The 19,530-nt window shown below is 45.6% G+C and overlaps 1 protein-coding gene across 4 annotated transcripts in view; it reads left to right on the forward strand.

Annotated features, from left to right (window-relative positions):
- The first annotated feature begins 9,142 nt into the window (after window positions 1-9,142).
- Window positions 9,143-19,530, forward strand: part of LIG3 (DNA ligase 3) — a 21,583-nt gene continuing 11,195 nt past the window's right edge. For 2 of the 4 annotated variants that reach the window (XM_007446579.1, XM_007446581.1), the window contains exons 1-7: window positions 11,531-12,077; window positions 14,055-14,198; window positions 16,523-16,720; window positions 17,389-17,540; window positions 18,231-18,397; window positions 18,494-18,571; window positions 19,042-19,210. In XM_007446579.1, coding sequence (XP_007446641.1) covers window positions 11,531-12,077; window positions 14,055-14,198; window positions 16,523-16,720; window positions 17,389-17,540; window positions 18,231-18,397; window positions 18,494-18,571; window positions 19,042-19,210 — 1,455 coding nt within the window. Of the gene's footprint in view, window positions 9,211-11,526; window positions 12,078-14,054; window positions 14,199-16,522; window positions 16,721-17,388; window positions 17,541-18,230; window positions 18,398-18,493; window positions 18,572-19,041; window positions 19,211-19,530 lie in introns of those variants that run through there. The other 2 variants (XM_007446580.1, XM_007446582.1) reach the window with 2 other exon arrangements.

Below are 19,530 nucleotides of genomic sequence, written 5' to 3' on the forward strand. Positions count from 1 at the left end.
TATCTATACTGAGAGTAGCAATGCAAGGAGGTATATACAATAGCCTCTATAGTGTAATGGGCCACCTCTGCATTTAGCAGCTAATACGAATTCTTCCTGGCACCAAACAAGCAAGAGGGATATCCATATGTCAGTGGGAGATGATGGGCAGCCCTGATTGCCTAGAGGCCTCTCAAGTGGAGAAAAGGAGGAATAAAGTGATTCAGTAGCAGAGTAAGATCAAAGAGTCAGCAAGTACACACTGCCTCCCAGCTCTCAGCTCTCAGCCCCCTTCTCTGCCATCACCGTCTCATTCGGCTCACTCCTGTCCCTTGGCAGTCAAAGCTATTTCTGAGTGAGTCTTTGTACTCACCCATCATCCTTTGTTGAAAGCACTCCCAGTCTCAGAGGAGGAATGGAGTTCCACCTGGCTCCACTTCCATTTTGCTACAGCATTTGGGGGGCTTCAAACACACTGGGGAGATAGCAGTCACCCTTAGGGGAGTTCAGAGGACCATGTTGGTTGGGTGGTTGTTGGTGGTGGTTATTGTTTTCATTGTGTGTAAGTATTGTTTGCTTGTTGTCCTGCCAAATGTGGTTATAAGAGAGTACCAAACCAGGTTGTCAGGTTATTATTAATAGTAGTTACCATTCACTGGATTCCTACCATGTGTCTGGCATTTTGCTAGGGCTTGACATACCCATCTCTAATCCTTCCAACAACCCTGTAAGGTATATAATATCTTCATTTTACAGATGTGAAACTGATGCTCAGAAGTGAAGGAACTTTCCCACAAAGTCCCTACTATTACCCCGCATCATTATTACTTAACATTGCCTTATATTTGCATAGTGAGAGTATTATTTACTCACCAACCTTCAGATCAGTTTTCTTCAAGTCTCAACACCCCGCAACTACTGTCACCTCCATTTTAGATGTAAAATGATTTGTCCAAGGTCGCTCAGCAAGTTAATTGCTGAAGTAAGAGTAGGTGTAACTTGATTCCCAGTCCAATGTTCTCTATTTAATAATGAAATATGGGAAATAGGAGAGGATCCCCAAAAATAGCAAGAATTGAGATTAGGGAAGTTTACCATCGAGGTTAAGGGAACTTGGTGCTGTTCAAAGACCTTGGCTGGGCCGGGAAACCAAATATTTTGAAATTTGTTATCACATTCTTTCCACACCGCCCTGCCTTAACCCCATTTCACCAGTAATAAATTTTACTCCTTAGTGGTCTCTGGTCAGAGCAAGAAGGATGACTTCAGTTCCCAGATATTCCAACTGGGAAACAACAGATACACCATTCCCAGTGGTCCACCACTTTTTAACCAAGTGACCTTGGATTAAGTTATTTCACCCTTACTTTCCCCAACTACAAAACAGGGGGAATAACAGTTTCTATTTTCTGGGACTACTGAAAGGATTAGTTGAATAAATGAATGAAGACATGGCCCTTACCTTCAAGAAAACTGCAATCTGGTTTTATTGTAAACAGTGTAAGAAATCCGGCAGTTATTGTGGAATCTAAAATAAATGTACATGGGACTTCCCTGGTGGCGCAATGGTTAAGAATCTGCCTGCCAATGCAGGGGACACGGGTTCAAGCCCTGGTCCAGGAAGATCCTACATGCTGCAGACAACTAAGCCCATGCGCCACAACTACTGAGCCCACGTGCCACAACTACTGAAGCCCGCACGCCTAGAGCCCGTGCTCCGCAACAAGAGAAGCCACCGCAATGAGAAGCCCGTGCACCGCAACAAAGAGTAGCCCCCACTCGCCACAACTAGAGAAAGCCCGCGCACAGCAACGAAGACACAACGCAGCCCAAAATAAATGAATTAATTTAAAAAAATAAATAAATGGGGGCTTCCCTGGTGGCGCAGTGGTAGAGAGTCCGCCTGCCGATGAAGGGGACACGGGTTTGTGCCCCGGTCTGGGAAGATGCCACATGTCGCGGAGCGGCTAGGCCCGTGAGCCACGGCTGCTGAGCCTGCGCGTCCGGAGCCTGTGCTCCGCAATGGGAGAGGCCACAACAGTGAGAGGCCCGCGTACCACTAAAAAAATAAATAAAAATAAATAAATAATAAATAAATAAATGGGGGGCTTCCCTGGTGGCGCAATGGTTGAGAATCTGCCTGATAATTCAGGGGACACGGGTTCGAGCCCGTGGGGTCTGGGAAGATCCCACATGCCACGGAGCAACTAGGCCTGTGAGCCACAACTACTGAGCCTGCGCGTCTGGAGCCTGTGCTCCGCAACAAGAAAGGCCGCGATAGTGAGAGGCCCGTGCACCGCGATGAAGAGTGGCCCCCGCTTGCCGCAACTAGAGAAAGCCCTCGCACAAAAACGAAGACCCAACACAGCCAAAAATAAAGAAATAAATATGGGGTTAAAAAAAATAAAATATAAATAAATAAATAAATGGTACAAATGACAGATGTAAAAAACAAACTTATGCATTTGTAGTGATGTGGATGAACCTAGAGTCTGTCATATGAAGTGAAGTAAGTCCGAAAGAAAAATAAATATATATTAATGCATATATATGGCATCTAGAAAAATGGTACAGATGAACCTATTTGCAGGGCAGGAAAAGAGATGCAGACATAGAGAACGGACCTGTGGACACGGGGCGGAAGGGGAGGGTGGGACAAATTGAGAGTGTAGCATTGACATATATACACTACCATGTGTAAAATAGGTAGCTAGTGGGAAGATGCTGTATATAGCACAGGGAGATCAGATCAGTGCTCTGTGATGACCCAGAGGGGTGGGATGGGGAAAGGGGAGGGAGGCTCAACAGGGAGGGGATATATGTATACACATAGCTGATTCTCTGTTCTACAGCAGAAACTAACACAACATTTTAAAGCAATTATACTCCAATTAAAAAACATAATTTATATGGGGCTTCCCTGGTGGCGCAGTGGTTGAGAGTCCGCCTGCCGATGCAGGGGACACGGGTTCGTGCCCTGGTCCGGGAAGATCCCATATGCCGCGGAGCGGCTGGGCCCGTGAGCCATGGCCGCTGAGCCTGCGCGTCTGGAGCCTGTGCTCCGCAACGGGAGAGGCCACAACAGTGAGAGGTCCGCGTACCGCAAAAAAAACAAACAAACAAACAAAAAAAAAACATAATTTATGGTTACCAATGGGGGCGGGGGTAGGGATAAATTGGGAGACTGGGATTGACATATACACACTACTATATATATAAAATAGATAACTAATAAGGACCTACTGTATAGCACAGGGAACTCTACTCAATATTCTGTAATGGCCTATATGGGAAAAGAATTTTAAAAAGAGTGGATATATGTATAATATATGTATGACTCGTTCACTTTGCTATACAGCAGAAACTAACACAACATTTTAAATCAACTGTACTCCAATAAAAATTAAAAGAAAAAAAAGAAAAATTGGGTAGGACCTTGATCAAAAGTCTAGGGTCAGATTTCTCCCACTTACTAGCTATGTGATATCTACCTAGTCAGTTTACTCCTCCAGCCTTCTCTGGGTTTTGTGTTGTCTGGGTATTCCCTAAGAACCCTCTCACCTCTATCACTGTGATATTGTGATTTATAATAAGAAATATATATTTTGGCCTTTGTCCCTGTTTCTGGCACAGAGCTCCTAAAACCCTTAGAATTTACTAAGTGATTAGAGAGAGAAGAGTGATAATGGCCTCATTTGTTATTTAAAACAAGCCCCTTTCAACCACACCTGAGTTTATGTTAATGAGGTAATTTTCGGAAAGCCGCTAAGAATGAGTGCTGTTTACAAGGGGAACCAACCACTGATTAGAGGGTTAGAACTTTCAGTCTCACCCCCAGACCTCCAGGGAGGGGAGGGAACTGGAGACTGAGTTCAATCACCAATGGACCATGATTTAATCGATCATGCCTATGTGATGAAGCCTCTATCAAAACCAAAAAGGGGGCTTCCCTGGTGGTGCAGTGGTTGAGAGTCCGCCTGCCGATGCAGGGGACACGGGTTCGTGCCCCGGTCTGGGAAGATCCCGTGTGCCGCGGAGGGGCTGGCCCGGTGAGCCGTGGCCACTGGGCCTGCGCGTCCGGGGCCTGTGCTCCGCAACGGGAGAGGCCGCAGCGGGGAGAGGCCGGGGTACCAAAAAAAAAAAAAAAAAAAAAAAAAAAAAAAAAAAAAAAAAAAAAAAAAAAAAAAAAAAAAAAAAAAAAAAAAAAAAAAAACCCAAAAGGATGGCATTAGAGAGCTTCCAGGCTGGGGAACACAGGGAGGTGCTTGGAGGGTGGTGTGCCCAGAGGGCATGGAAGCTCTGCACCCCTTCCCACATACCTTGCCCTATGCATCTCTTCTGTCTGTTCCTGAGTTATATTCTTTCATGATAAACCAGGAATCCAGTAAGTAAATTGTTTTCCTGAGTTCTGTCAGCAGCTCTAGCAAATTAATTGAAACCTGAGGACGGGGTGGTGAGAAATTCTGATCTACAGTCAGTCAGAAACGCAGATAACAACCTGGATTTGTGACTGGCATCCGAAGTGGTGGGAGGGGGCAGTCTCATTGGACTGAGCACTTAACCGATGGGGTCTGACACTAGCTCCAGGTAGATAGCGTCAGAATTGAATTAAATGGCAGGACACCCAGCTGGTGTCACAGAATTGCTTGGTGTTTGGAAAACCCATATGTCTGGTGTCAGAGTTAAGTAATATTCAGAGAGTACTGTGTATAATGTAAACGGAAACAGTAAAGTTTTTTCCTTTACAATCACCAAGACCGAGACAGGAGCTGAAGGCAGGAGAGGGAAACTATAGTGGGCTGTTGGTCGGATGGCTTCAGTAGGAAGTGGAACCTCCCAGAAAAGGAGAGAAGAGGGCTTGGGGCTCTCCTGGTATAAAGGAAATGGCATGAGGAACAAGAGAGGGAGCGTTCAACCCAGTCTTCAACCTCTGCTGCACACCAGAGCTGGAAAACCAGCAGTCATCAGTCCCGTGGAGGGCACAAAACTTAAGTTTAAGGACACAAAACTTAAGTTTGCTCCCCAAATAGGCTCTCTTGGTAAAATTAATTTTCCCTTTGAAAATTATTAACTTACCTCCTAAAAAACATGACCACCAGGACTTCACATTAGAAAACCCAACCAAAAGTTCAAGGAGGATGGTAGTAACTTTGAGTCACCCTCACTCTGTATCTGTGACCTCAACCCTGCCCCAGAAGCCCCATCTCTGTGCCATGGATTAACTACTCCCAAAGGCACACCTGACTCCTCTCAGCTGTCCTACTTCAACCTGGGAGCTGCAGCACAAAGATGTTCAAAGGAGAGGCAAAAAAAAAAAACACCTCTGGTTAAGAACCAACCTCCAGGGACTTCCACAGCGGTTCACTGATTAAGACTGCACCCTTCCACTGCAGGGGGCATGGGTCTGATCTCTAGTCGGGGAACTGAGATCCCCCATGCCTCACAGCGCAGCCAAAAAAAAAAAAGCCAACCTCCATAGCCTTTATTGAGAATGAAGAGCCATGGGCCGATATGAATTATTACATCTTCCTACAGCTGTTCCCTTTTAAATATTTATCCTGGCAAACACCACCACTGTTTTCTACAACTTATTTTAATTGTGTGACTATTAAGCAAACCAAACCGTAAAATCAGCTCTCAGTGCTGAAATTTATGTGATTCATAGACCAGAGCTTATTAAAAAGAAATCCAACGAGTGCAAACTAGCCTCATGAGTGCCCCACACCATCTCCAGGCAGTTGTGAAGCCTTTTCACTATTACTGCCTGTGGCTTCCAAGCTTCCACAGTGTGTAGCATAAAAAAAGAACAGAATCTACCCATTTCCCTGTGATTTTTTTTTTCTTCTTAACAATCCTGATGAGTGAAAACCGGATGTCAGGGATGATACAGTCCTAAAGGGAGTGGCAGAAGCTCTGACTCTCAAACAGGATCGGTGCCCTGGAAGATTTAGGATCAAGGTCTGAGGGAAAGACTTAATCATGGGACTTCGAAGAGCCAGGAGGTATCCTGAACATTTGCTACCAAGGTCCTTCTTGATTTGGATCATGGAACTGCTTTGAGACTCCAGTAGAAGCCCTCCCTCCAAAAATGCACTTACACACAAATATTTATATAAAATTTCAGGGGGTTCAAGGACACCCCTGAGCCTATCCACAGATCTCCTAGGGGTCCATGAGCCTTCAGTTATTACTACTTTCACTGTTACCACTCAAGCTGCCCTCATTTCTCCCCTTTTTACAGTAGCCAGCTAACTCATCTCCCACGCTCTCTACACAGCAGGCAGAGTGACAGCAATCCTATTAAAACCTAATCAGATCATGTTACTTCTCTGCTCAATATAACCCACTAGCTTCCCATTTCACCTGCAATAAAACCCAACATCTTTACAGTGGTTTACAAGACATGATCTATCTCCAGATCCCCTGCTGAGCTCATCTCCAGTTCTTCTCAGCCTTAACTCCTGCTGCTCTAGACACACCTATCTCCTTGTGATCCCTCAACAGGACAGACACCTGCTGCTCTGTCCTGTGCAGCCTTTTCTTGCTGCCCCCTCTCCAACTGGCTCTCTCCTTCATTCCTTCAAGTGTACTCAACTGTCACTTTGTCGGCGAGGCCTTCCTAACCACTGTATTTAAAACTGCAACCCCCATTCTGCCCTCCCTGATACCTCCTGTCCTCCTTTCTTTTTCTCCATAACACCCATCATCATTTCACACAGTATGCATTTTCCTTACTGTTTATTATCTTTCTCCCATGCTAACCTGTTAGCTGCAGGAGGGCAGGGATTTCCATTTGTTTTGCCTCACTGCTGTACTCCAGTTCCTGGAATAGTGTCTAACCCAGAGCAGGCACTCAATAAACACTTGACTGATTGATGACTAGCTTAAACTCTGCAGTGCCATGAATGTGTCCAGGCTGGGAACAGGCAGGAATGTACATTTACTGAAATACCTCCAAGGGACAAGCGGTTTACAAATTAATATATGTCATCTCATTTAATTGTTATACACAGTCCTAAGAGGTATGCAAGTTAATATATGTCATCTCATTTAATTGTCACACACAATCCTAAGAGGTATTTTTATCCCCATTTTGCCATGCAAACTGAGCCCCAGAGAAATTAAGAAAATAAAGAGAGGTTACACAGCCAGTGGTGGAACATAATTCAAACCTAAGTCTGTGTGACTCCAAAGCCCTGCTATTCCCACCACACATCACCTCCTTCCTCTTGGTGGCAGTTCCCACTTCCCTAAGAAAATGCAACTGCCAGTTTTCACACCTCCTTCCACTTTACAGCTAGGGTCTGAGTCAAATATCATTAGGGGTTCGTTGGAGCTCTAATCAAGCAAAACACTTAGAGCCTGAGTCTTTTTGCACATTTACATCCAACATTGTCAGAGATACAATGTAATGAACATCCTTCTGAGGGAAGTTTATTACTTTTAGAGAGTCATTCATTCATTCATTCATTCACTCACAGGTTTCATTCATGTATTCATAAATACTTGCCTAGTGCCTACTATGCACCCGCTACTGTTCTAGGCACTGAGGATAAAAAGATGCACGAGGCACAGATGTCACCCTTCACAAACAGGTTTGAAGTCTCAGGTGGTGCTGTCCAACAGAAGTATAACACGGGCCATTTGCAGTTGTATATTCTCCTGTCACCACATTTTCAAAAAAGTAAACAGTTAAAATTTATTAGAATATTTTTATTGAACCCAACATATCCAAAATAGCACTTCAACATGCAATCAACATAAAAATATTATTAAAGAGATATCTTACAGTCTTTTTTTGTTTGATAACATCTTCAAAATCAGTTTGTACTTTACACTTACAGCACATCTTAATTTGGATTTTTTTTTAAATTGAAGTGTAGTTGATTTACAACGTTGTGTTAGTTTTAGATGTACAGCAAAGTGATTCAGTTATACATGAGCATATATCCTTTTTTTCATGTTCTTTTCCATTATAGGTTATTACGAGATATTGAATAGAGTTCCCTGTGCTATACAGTAGGTCCTTCTTGCTTATCTATTTTATATATAGTAGTGTATATGTTAACCCCAAACCCCTAATTTATCCCTCCCCCCAGCACATCTCAATTTGGACTGGCCACATTTCAAGAGCTCAATAGCCACATGTGGCTAAATGACAGCAACTGACAGCACAGGGCTAGGGGAAAAGGCAGATGCAGTCAAGGGGACTTTCAAAACACCATAGTAAATGCAGTGACAGAGATTTTGTTCAGGATCACTCAACCGAGGGAGTTCGGATTTGAGCCTCCAGTGAACTTCCAACCCCAGACCTGTTCATGCTGCTGCACATCAAAGACACTGCCCACTTCAAGCAGTGGCCTCATTGCTGGCCTCAACCTACCAAACTTAATATATCCAAAATAAAATTCATCCTCTTACCTCAAATACCTCCTCCTGCTCTCTCATTTTCTATTTCAGCTGATGGCACCATTATCTATCTGTTCACTCAAGTCATCTTCATTACATCTTTAGACAAAAGGTTACTTTCTCTAGAAGATAATTTAAAATCTAAATGCTGGGACTTCCCTGGTGGCACAGTGGTTAAGAATCCGCCTGCCAGTGCAGGGGACAAGGGTTCGAGCCCTGGACCGGGAAGATCCCACATGCCGGCGAGCAACTAAGCCTGTGCACCACAACTACTGAACCTGCGCTCTAGAGCCTGTGAGCCACAACTGAGCCCGAGTGCCACAACTACTGAAGCCCATGCGCCTAGAACCCATGCTCCGCAACAAGAGAAGCCACCGCAATGAGAAGCCCGAGCACGGCAACTAAGAGTAGCCCCCACTCACCGCAACTAGAGAACGCCCACGTGCAGCAACAACCCAACACGGCCAAAAATAATAAATTTAAAAAATAAATTTAAAAAACAAAGAGCAAATCAGGGTGTCCCCGGCGTTCCTTCAGGCGCCGCCTCATCCCAGCATCTGGGCTTTCTCCTAATGGGTAAACACCTCCGCTACGCCCCAATACAGAGTCCTAGGCCTCTCCCGGGTAACCGGACTACCGCCCACGTGGCAGGTGCGGGGCGGGGACTTGAGGCGCCTCTGGGGCCACGACCTCTGCGCCTGCGCGCTGCAGCCAGCGCAAGGACCCGGATTTAAAGAGACAGGCGTTACAACCTTGGTGGCTGCGCGCGGCCTGTGGCTGCCTGGCCCTAGGCCTGAGGTGGAGCCGGAGCCGGGAAGGCAGGTGAGGGACGGCGCGGCCGGGCCGGGCAGCGGGGAGAGAGGCAGCCCGGATTCCGAGGCTGGGGCGGCTAGGAGCCAGCCTCCTGACCTCCTCCTCCGCCCGCCCGCGGAGCCCCAGGGCACACCCTCCGTGACGTGGCGGCCCCCGGGGAGCCCCACCGGCCTGCGCCGAGGCAGGGTGCCCCCAGCTGCCGCAGGACTGCTCTGGCCGGATCTGCCCACCCGCCGCGCTGAAGTCGATGGGCTTCGGAGGGACCTCGGGAGCCTTTCTCTTCCCGCCGCGTCCCCTTCAGCCCATCCCCGGGCTGTGTCCTGGAGGCTCCTCCTGCTAGAATCGAGGGACTCGCTTCCCCGCTCCCTCCCGGTGTCCCCGCTGTCCTCCCCGGGCAGTAGTAGCCCGTGCCCACTCCCGAAAGCGTCGCGGGGAGGCCCTCCGGGAAAAGCGGTCGCGGGGCTTTCACTTCCCGGCCCTGCTGCGTTCAGGCCTCAATGGTTTCCTTTTCGGCTCCCTTTGATGAAATGCTGAGCGGCGGCTCTGGGGACTGTGAGCTAGGCGGGGTTCCTCACAGCGGCTTTGTGCCTCGTGGCCCAGCGCCTCCTAGGCCCTGCGGAGGGTCGGGCGCTGCGATGTCCTTTCTTGTCGGCTCCTGTGGTCCCGGCGTGGGGGGAGGGGGCGGGAGGGGGAGGGCTTCGTTACTCGCCCTCCAAGGAAGGTGGTGAACCTTCTTCTGAGCGCCTCTTATGGGCCTACCGTGCTTTCCCGTACCTCACCTCTGTGGTTCCTCAACTTCTGGGGTTTATAGAGACCTTTGTGAGTTTCCTGAAAATCATGACCGTCTGTCCCCCCACAAAATGTACAATGCTGAATGTGCACCTTTTTGTATACATTTTCAGGGAGTTCAGAGCCTCCCCCCCATGGACTTATTTTAATTTTCCCAGCCATCCCGTGAGGTAGGTGTTATTTTCTCTGTCTTAGAAATAAGAAAACAGACTCAGGGGAGTTAAAGGAAATTCTCAAAGATAACATAGTCCTTGAACTGTATGGTCACACTTGTGCTCCCGTCTCTGATTCCCAGTTACCTGCTGTCCTCTGCATCATGTTGCACAACAGTAAGTAAAGCCTGCTTTCCATTATCACCCAATAGCAATTTTACTACAAAGGTGGGTGCAGGCTGAAAATAACATCCACTCTGTTTAAAGTTGGAACTGCAAGGATACTTCAGAAAATATGGATATAAGAAGGTGGGGGATGCCATGTGGATATGATACCTGTTTCCATTTGGGTTGATTGATCAGTTCCTTTGATTCTTGCTGTTCCAGCTACTTCAGCATTTCCCAATTCAAGCTGCTGAATTATAACCAGGCTAGTTTCACATAGGGAGCTTCAGCTTAAAGGATAACTGCTTCATTGATTTTGAGGGCTTTATTCTTAGAGTGACAACTCTTTGAGTCAGGTACTATTATTATCCACATTTTACAGTTGAGGAAATTGAGGAACTGAGAGGTTAAGTAACCTACCAAGGTCATACAGCCAATGAGCTAGGATTTGAAACCAGGCAGTCTGGTTTTAGGCTCCATTTAATTGCCTCCTAAAATAGGGCTTCTGATTAAATCGCACATCTATATAGTGGCTTAATTATTTTCTGAGGACGGCATATATTTTATATTTCACATTAAAAACTTTATGAACATAATGTAGTGGGTTTTGTTTTATTTTGTTTGCCGCACCACACAACTTGTGGGATCTCAGTTCCTCAACCAGGGTTTGAACCCTGGCCACTGCAGTGAAGGCACAGAGTCCTAACCACTAGACCACCAGGGAACTCCCAATGTAATTTTTCTTGATGATTAAAAAGAAACTTTAGGGTCTTATTATTCTTAAGGCTCACCATCCATTTTAAGGATTAGGGGCTGCTGGTGGCCTGAGAGAAGGTTTTATGTTATTTGGAGTCTCTTGATTGTGATTTACTAGATACACATGTATACATTAGATAATTGAACTTTTGCAAACTGAATTTTCCTGTATTGGAACTCTGCATCCTGTAGGCAATAAATCTTTCATACCTGGTCTTCCCTGGTGGTCCAGTGGTTAAGACTCTGAGCTTCCACTTCAGGGGGCGCAGATCCGATCCTGGATGGGGGAACTAAGATCCCACGTGCTGTGCAGCACAGCCGGAAGAAAAAAAAAAATCTTTCATACTTTGGGAAATGTTTGATTGGTCAGCATGGATTGTGTTAGGATGTCTGCCTTTGAGGAAATTAGAAGCCTACCTCCTCGTTTATAACTCACTTTTCTGCCTCTCACCCTTTCATGCAGCTGTATGACTTTGGCTTTTAAGATCCTCTTACCACCAACTCTCCGTGCGCTCAGCCAAAAAGAACTGTGCCTATTCCGAGAACAACATCACTGGCCTGACATAAGACAGTTCAGCCAGTGGTCAGAAACAGTTCTTCGTGGACACCTTCTCCTCCAGAGAAGAAAGCCTGTTGTGTCATTCCAGGAAAGCAATCTAAGACCACGTGCCACCTGCCTTGATTTCTTGCCAGGGTCGCATGTGGGACTCTGCAGTGGCCCCTGTGAGATGGCAGAGCAACGGTTCTGTGTGGACTATGCCAAGCGTGGCACAGCCGGCTGCAAAAAATGCAAAGAAAAGATTGTAAAGGGCATGTGCCGAATCGGCAAAGTGGTGCCCAATCCCTTTTCAGAGTCAGGGGGTGATATGAAAGAGTGGTACCACATTAAATGCATGTTTGAGAAACTGGAGCGGGCCCGGGCCACCACAAAAAAAATTGAGGACCTCACAGAGCTGGAAGGCTGGGAAGAGCTGGAAGATAATGAGAAAGAACAGATCAGCCAGCACATTGCAGGTAGGATGGAGAATACTGCTTTCTCATCTTATTGGTGCTGAGAAGAAAAGGGATGAGAGTAGAGCCCAATTTCTTTCTTTCTGTTTTTCTTTCTGTCTTTGTTTTAAGTTTTGGTTCAGAAATAACTTCAAACTCATAGAAGAGTTGCAAAAATAAAAATAATACAAAGAATGCTCATATTCACCTTTTTTTTTTTTTTTTGGCCACACCACGTGGCTTGTGGGATCTTAGTTCCCCAACCACAGATTGAACCCGGGTCCTCAGCAGTGAGAGCACAGAATCCTAACCACTGGACCGCTGGGGAATTCCCTCAGATTTACCTATTGTTAACATTTTGCTCTCTTTGCTTTATCATTTGTGTTCACTTGTGTGCGCTCACGCGCTCTCTCTTACTCTCTCCTTCCACACACACAGTTTTTTTTTCCTGAACCATTTGAGCATATGTTATGGCTCTTTGCCTTTAAATACTTCAATGTGTATATCTTAAGAATAAGGATATCTTGACCATAATACACCTATCAACCAGTAAATTTATCATGATATAATACTTTAATCCACCATCTGTATTCTAGTTTTGTCAGTTGATCAGATAATTTACAGCTTTTCTCTCCCTTCAGTATGGAATCCTAATCTAAGATCGGGTATTTCATTTAGTTGTCATTTCTGGCCTCCTTTAATCTGGAACATTGCCATGGTCTTTTTCTTTTGTGACACTGACATTTTTGAAGAATAGAGTACCTACCACTGCACCCTTTTATCCATCAATTTATTATCTGTATGAACTCATAGATTACTACTTTTTCCTGGTGGCTTATAATTGTACTGTATTAATTTGGTACTAAATTGTCCCATATTTGGCCAGTTGGGAGCCCCTTTGAGCTAGTTTCTGTCCTCAATGCCCAAATCACATTTTTAAAAACGTTTTAAAGTACTTCCTTATTCTCTGGCATAACAGTATGCTTGCTCTTAGGCTTACCTTGTATGTATCCTATCTTATCCCTGGAATCAGCCATTTCTCTGGAGTCCTTATTCCTGTTAGTGTGGAAATGGCATAAGAGACCAAAATCTAGATGTTCCATGTCCTGGGTGCCATGAGGTGTCCTTGCTTTTAAGCCCTTTCAGCAGACAGAACTAGAAAATATATGTTCGTATGTACGCAAAAACATATATACAGATACATATATATGTGCACATATGTGCATATTCACATGTATGCATATTTTAGAAGTCTTATACTGATACTTACAAATCCAATTTGTACTTTCTGACCTTCAGTGTCTTCATCTATAAAGTAATATTCATATCTTCAATTAAGTTTAGTTCTGGTCACTGTAGGAGTACTCTAAAATGGGCATCTATCTTTGTTCTTTGAGAGGAAAAGAGATTTCTGGGAGAGAAAACTACTCATACATTTTTTTCTCAAGCTCCCCTCCTGCCCTGCCTGGCCTTAGCCATTGGCCTCAGCCTTTGACCCATCTCATTCAGAGGAAGAAAAACATGAGGTAGAAGTAAACTGTCAGCTCAAATAACTCAGCAGCTGGAAGTTTTTTCCTACTTGTACCAAATCAACATGCTCTGTTTATCCATCTTCATTTTGCTTTCTTGGTTATCTATAAATTGGGGCTAATTCCATAAGCTGAGGTCGCCACATTTTATCTGTTGAGACATGATTTCTGAGTTCCTCCAAATAATCTGGAGATTATTATATGTGGGATAAGGGGTGGACAGTGTTGATGAAAATTTAAGTTACTAATGAAAATAAAGAGTAACTGAGTCTTTTGTCCCCAGGACACCCTCTCCCTAATAACCTATTACTACCTCGACTCAAGAAGACCTGCCAACCAGTAGTCAGCATTGGGTTAATACCATGGTAGTAACTTACCTAGCCAGGCTGTAAGAGCAGTTGATAGATTCTTTAGAAGCTTTCTCAGGGATCTTTCACTGAAGGATATTTTCCCTTCTTTTGGGGTCCTACAGATCTGTCTTCCAAGGCAGCAAACACACCAAAGAAGAAAGCTGTTGTCCAGGCTAAGTTGACAGCCACTGGCCAGGTGACATCTCCAGTGAAAGGTGCCTCATTTGTCACCAATACCAATCCCCGGAAATTTTCTGGCTTTTCAGGTAAGATAGGTCAGCGTTACCTGAGCTGTTACAGTCCTCCTTTTAATTTGGTATCCTATTTGGGACTCTGGTTAAGAGTGAACATTCTGGGGGCTTCCCTGGTGGCACAGTGGTTGAGAGTCCACCTGCTGATGCAGGGGACACAGGTTCGTGCCCCGGTCTGGGAAGATCCCACATGCCGCGGAGCGGCTGAGCCCGTGAGCCATGGCCGCTAGGCCTGTGTGTCTGGAGCCTGTGCTCCACAACGGGAGAGGCCACAACAGTGAGAGGCCTGCGTACCACAAAAAAAAAAAAAAAGAGTGAACATTCTGTGCTATCTAGCCTCCTTAATACGGTGACCCTTGAACAACATGGGCATTAGGGGCTCCAAACCCTCTCTACACAGTTGAAAATTTATAGTCTACCCTCCTTATCCCATGTTTCTCCATATCCATTGTTCTACCATACCCTCAGTTTGCATCCATGGATTCAATCAACTGCAGATTGTATAGTACTTATTTGCTATTGAAAAAAAATCTGTGTGTAAGTAGACCCATGCAGTTCAAACCTGTGTTGTTGATGGGTCAACTGTAATTTGCTTCCATCTGAGCAGAGAGGTAATGGCTAATTCTCATGGCCCCACTTGTATAGCATTTCTTTGTATATTTTAATCTCTGTTGCAGCAAAAAGATGTTTGTTTTGTCAAGACTTTTTCCCCTCTTAGTAGTTTACCTGGATCAGACATAACCTGCCCTTTACTTCCTTGTTTTTTGATAATGGAAGAATCTTGAGAAATTGCATGCCTTAAACTTGCCCAAACTGGAGATGAAAGTAGAGAAGAAGGGAGATGTCCTGCATGGCCTTGTGTAGCAGATAGCGTTGGGCTGGGGGCTTTTACATACATGGTTTCATTTGTTCTTCGTTAAACGTTGGGAAGTAGTTGTATTAGGCCCATTTTATGAATGAGAAAGCCAATGCTCCGCATCATTATGGAGTTAGTATTTACACTGAAGTCTGTTTAACTCCAGCACCTATGGTCATTTACCCTACAACCTGTTACTTCTTTTATATGGAGACATTCTTGTGACTGCTTCAGCTAAAGAAAATAAAGTCAAAACACATGGGCTCAGAAGTTGTTTGAGGAGGTTGCTTCTATAATGAGTGAAAGAAGCCGGGACTTGAGGTCAGAAGACCTGGGTCCTAGTCTGAGCCTCTGTGGCATCATCTGTGAAGTGGGAAGGGCAACACCTGCCTTGTTGATCCCACAGTGTCTCACGAGGAATAAAGGAGATAAAATTGCAAAAACAGTGTCTGACTCTCTGGGATTTTTTATTATTTTAAAACTCTGAGATTTGCTTGGTTTTTGTCTAGTGGTAGGCCGAATATAGAAATATGGAAGAGTCCAGGTGACAGTAAGGGCAGTGTGTTTCTGGAAGGGCCCCGGTTCTAGGGGGCGAATTTGGGAGAAATGGGGTGTTCTAGTTCTTACAAGCTGCTGAACAGTGACATTTTGGAGATTTTGTCCCCTAAAATCCTCTTTAGACTCCGAGTTAGAGATGAGGATAGATTTATAATTTACAGAGCCCAGGCAAGAAGACACTTACATCAGCAGACAGCTTGCTAATGGCTTTGCTGCAAGCTTGTAGAATGAAATTTACTTTGTAAATGGTCACAAGGAGGTAAAAGAGGATCAACTCAAAAGAGTTGTACAGTTATTTGGGGTGTCTGGAGGAAAGACCTACTTGTTGCCTACTTTTTGTTTTTACAATAAGAAAGAAAAGAAAGTGGTGTGGGGTTGGGTGGGAGTGGCAAGGAGCTGGGAATGTCTTCTCTCCCCTGGCCTTGGTCTCCTCATCAATAAGAAGAGATTGAACTAGATAATTTTTAAGGCTTCTTCCAGTTCCGACAATCTGCAGTAGCAATGGTTTCAGATTGACTAACGAGTCCCCTGATTTCTTCCCCCTTCCTGATCCCAACTTTTCTGGGTTCAGCTTTGCAAGTGCTCTGAGATCGTCCTGACCACTCTTGGCATGAAAACGGCCCTTATTCTTCTGTGAAGTAATCATATAAAGGGATACACATCAGCGGGTCTTCTGCTTCAGTGTGAGGCTGTCGTTTCTTTACTATTAACAGCTGTGAGATTTTGGGAGATCACTTGACCTCTCCTTTTTTACCCATAAAATGGGTATAATATCTATGCCCAAAGGGCTTGTTTTGGGGGATTAAGTGAAGCTACATATGTATAGAGCACCAGCAGAGTGTCTATTAGTTTCCCTTTTTTCCTTCTCAGCAAGGCAAAATGAATCATCTTTGCTGTCTGTCTTCTCTTTTCCTCTTCCCAACAGCGAAGCCCAACAACTCTGGGGAAGCCCACTCAATACCTACCCCTAAGACAAGTCTGTCCTCAAGCAAATGTGACCCTAAGCACAAGGATTGTCTGCTACGTGAGTTTCGGAAGTTGTGTGCCATGGTGGCTGAAAATCCTAGCTACAACACGAAGACCCAGATCATCCAGGACTTCCTTCAGAAAGGCTCAGCAGGAGGTGGGGCCTCGAGCATCCTGGATGGGCTTCTCCTCTAAAGAGCTCAAAGTCGTGGCCACTTCATGGACATGTGAACTGTACAGTTGCGTGGGGCCTCACGCTTGGTTTAATGCTCTGCTACTGCCATCTTGAAATTCTTAACACTTTTGAACAAAGAGCCCACATTTTCATTTTGTACTGGGCCCCACGAAGTGTGTAGCCAGTGCTGCTCAAAACATGTTGGCATCTTTCTTCCTCCCTTATTCTGCCCCCCAGGAGGCCAGAAGAACCTATCCCATTTGACCAAGAGGAGAATTCACTATCCTGCATGTTTGATTAGGTTTTTGTGAACCACTTGCACAGCTTGGGGATAGAATCTTCCAGCTGTGTTTCTTTCATTCATCTAACAAATGATCATTGAGCATCTGTAATGTGCTCATCACTGGGGACACTACAGTGAAAGTCATGGCTCTGCCATGCAGGAGTTCATCCAGGGGCTAGAAGGGAGGCACACCACCAGCCACCCAACGCCACGGCCTTTGCTGCCATAGTGAAATGCACACCCTACCCTGTGGTCCCGTCACGGCAAGGGCAGCAATGTAGACATCTCTTTTGGTTCCTTGAGGTTATGTATTTATTTGTTTAAGCTCCATTTCTCAAGAAGGGTTTCTTTCTTCTGTCTCCTCCAGATGGTTTCCACGGTGACGTGTACCTAACTGTGAAGCTGTTGCTGCCGGGTGTTATTAAGAGTGTTTACAACTTGAATGATAAGCAGATTGTGAAGCTTTTCAGCCGCATTTTTAACTGCAACTCAGATGATATGGCACGAGACCTAGAGCAGGTCAGAGGAAGGGGAGTGTAGGTAGATTCCAGGTGGGGTTCTGCCTAGCCAAGCACCTGTACCCTCTTTTTTCTGGCAGAGCACATACTGTTTTAGGAAACTGAAACCCACTTGAGCAAGCTTTCATTATGAGAGGAGCTGAATGGGAGGCTACAGCTGTTAGTTTCACAAGGTTCTGAGGACTGAACTTATACTACTGCTGTACCCGAGAGGCCTAGACCTCGAGGGGCTGGATCTGAGACTTCCCACTATCTCTCCAGGGGCTCTTATTCTAGACCCTGGCTTTTTCTGGCTTTTTTTCTCATATAACTTGGGCTTACCATTCAGTTTTGGTTTGTTCATGACTCCAGCCGTGGCACAGTGGAAAGTTTCTATCCAAGCATCCCCTTTATCTGATGACCATATCTGTCTCTTAGTTCAGATTCTAACAGGCCTCAAATTGGCTTGGCCCTGGATTAGTTCTTGCATCACTTCTCAGCTAAGGCAGGTGGCCAGATCCTGTGGTGGATGGAGGTACCCTTTCCATGAGCTGTGGGTGGGACAGATTCTTAAGAAGTGAGGTCAATATGTGTGAGTTGGGGATAGGAACGGTGATTGAAATCTCTGATTCACCCTTTAGTCCTAGGGACTCAGGGGTTACACTTGGCCACTCTGGGGTTGCTGCAGTGGCATTTTGGTTTTTGGAGACAGGGTGACGTGTCAGAGACAATCAGAGTCTTCTTTGAGCAGAGCAAGTCTTTCCCCCCAGCTTCCAAGAGCCTTCTTACCATCCAGGAGGTGGATGAATTCCTCCTGCGGCTCTCCAAGCTCACCAAGGAGGATGAGCAGCAACAGGCCCTGCAGGACATCGCCTCCAGGTGGGGATGGGCCTGGGGGATGGAATCACTAGGGAAGGAAGGTTTGGGAGTGCAGAGCTTTTCAAAGACCAAGTTGAATGTGCCTCATCCCTCTAGGTGTACAGCCAATGACCTTAAGTGCATCATCAGGTTGATCAAACATGATCTGAAGATGAACTCAGGTGCAAAGCATGTGTAAGTACCGGGTGCTCTGATAGTTGAAGCTGCCCACTTTCTTTGTTGTCAGCTGGTGTCAGGACTTTGGAGCCTTGATTTGGTTTTGAATCCTGATTCTCCCTTCTTCCTTCCTGTGGGACCCATCACTTGACCTAGCTCAGCCTCCATTTTCTTATATGTTAAATGGAGATAACAGTACCTTTTCACAGAGTTATTACAATCAAACATATGGAATATGTTCAATAATCATGGTATGAGTTGCTTGCCCATTCCAGCCCCCTCTTTGCTGGCAGCATCCATGTAGCACAGTATCTCAAAAGAGCTGAGTTTTCCAAGAGCTTTTTCTCCTGTGAAAGTCTTTAGGCAATAGAACATAACTCCTTCCCCATATATTGGAAGCCCTCCTCTCTCTGAAGACAGACTGCTATCCAAAGCATTAAGGTCAAAGGCAGTGGTTTTTGTTTCCTTGCTCCTGTTGGCCTTGGCAGGTTAGATGCCCTAGACCCTAATGCCTATGAAGCCTTCAAAGCCTCGCGCAACCTGCACGATGTGGTGGAGCGGGTCCTCCGCAACGAGCAGGAGGTGAAGAAGGAGCCAGGCCGGAAACGAGCTCTGAGTGTCCAGGCCTCACTGATGACCCCGGTGCAGCCCATGCTGGTAAGGACGCTGCTCTGGCCCTGCTTTCTACTCCTATCCAAGGTTACTATCCTTCCCCGTGAGATCTGATAGGGTACAATGTTGACAGCCTGTGCAAGTTGGCTGGAGGAGTTTGGGGAAGGAAGAGTAGAGATGCAGAGGTTGTTTCTCATGGAGGAGTAAAGGCAGAGGAGGAGGTGGAGTGATCTGGTGGAAAGGCCTGAGATCTAGGCCCGGCTCAGCCATCAGCAAGCTGTAGAATCTTAGGTGAGTTACTTAGCCTCTCTTGGTCCTTAGTTTTCTTATGGGAATGAAGTCTGAAGCTTCTACCTAGAGCGGTT

Source organism: Lipotes vexillifer, unplaced genomic scaffold, assembly GCF_000442215.2.
Source record: "Lipotes vexillifer unplaced genomic scaffold, Lipotes_vexillifer_v1.1 scaffold572, whole genome shotgun sequence".
In the NCBI taxonomy this organism is placed as follows: Eukaryota; Metazoa; Chordata; class Mammalia; order Artiodactyla; family Lipotidae; genus Lipotes; species Lipotes vexillifer.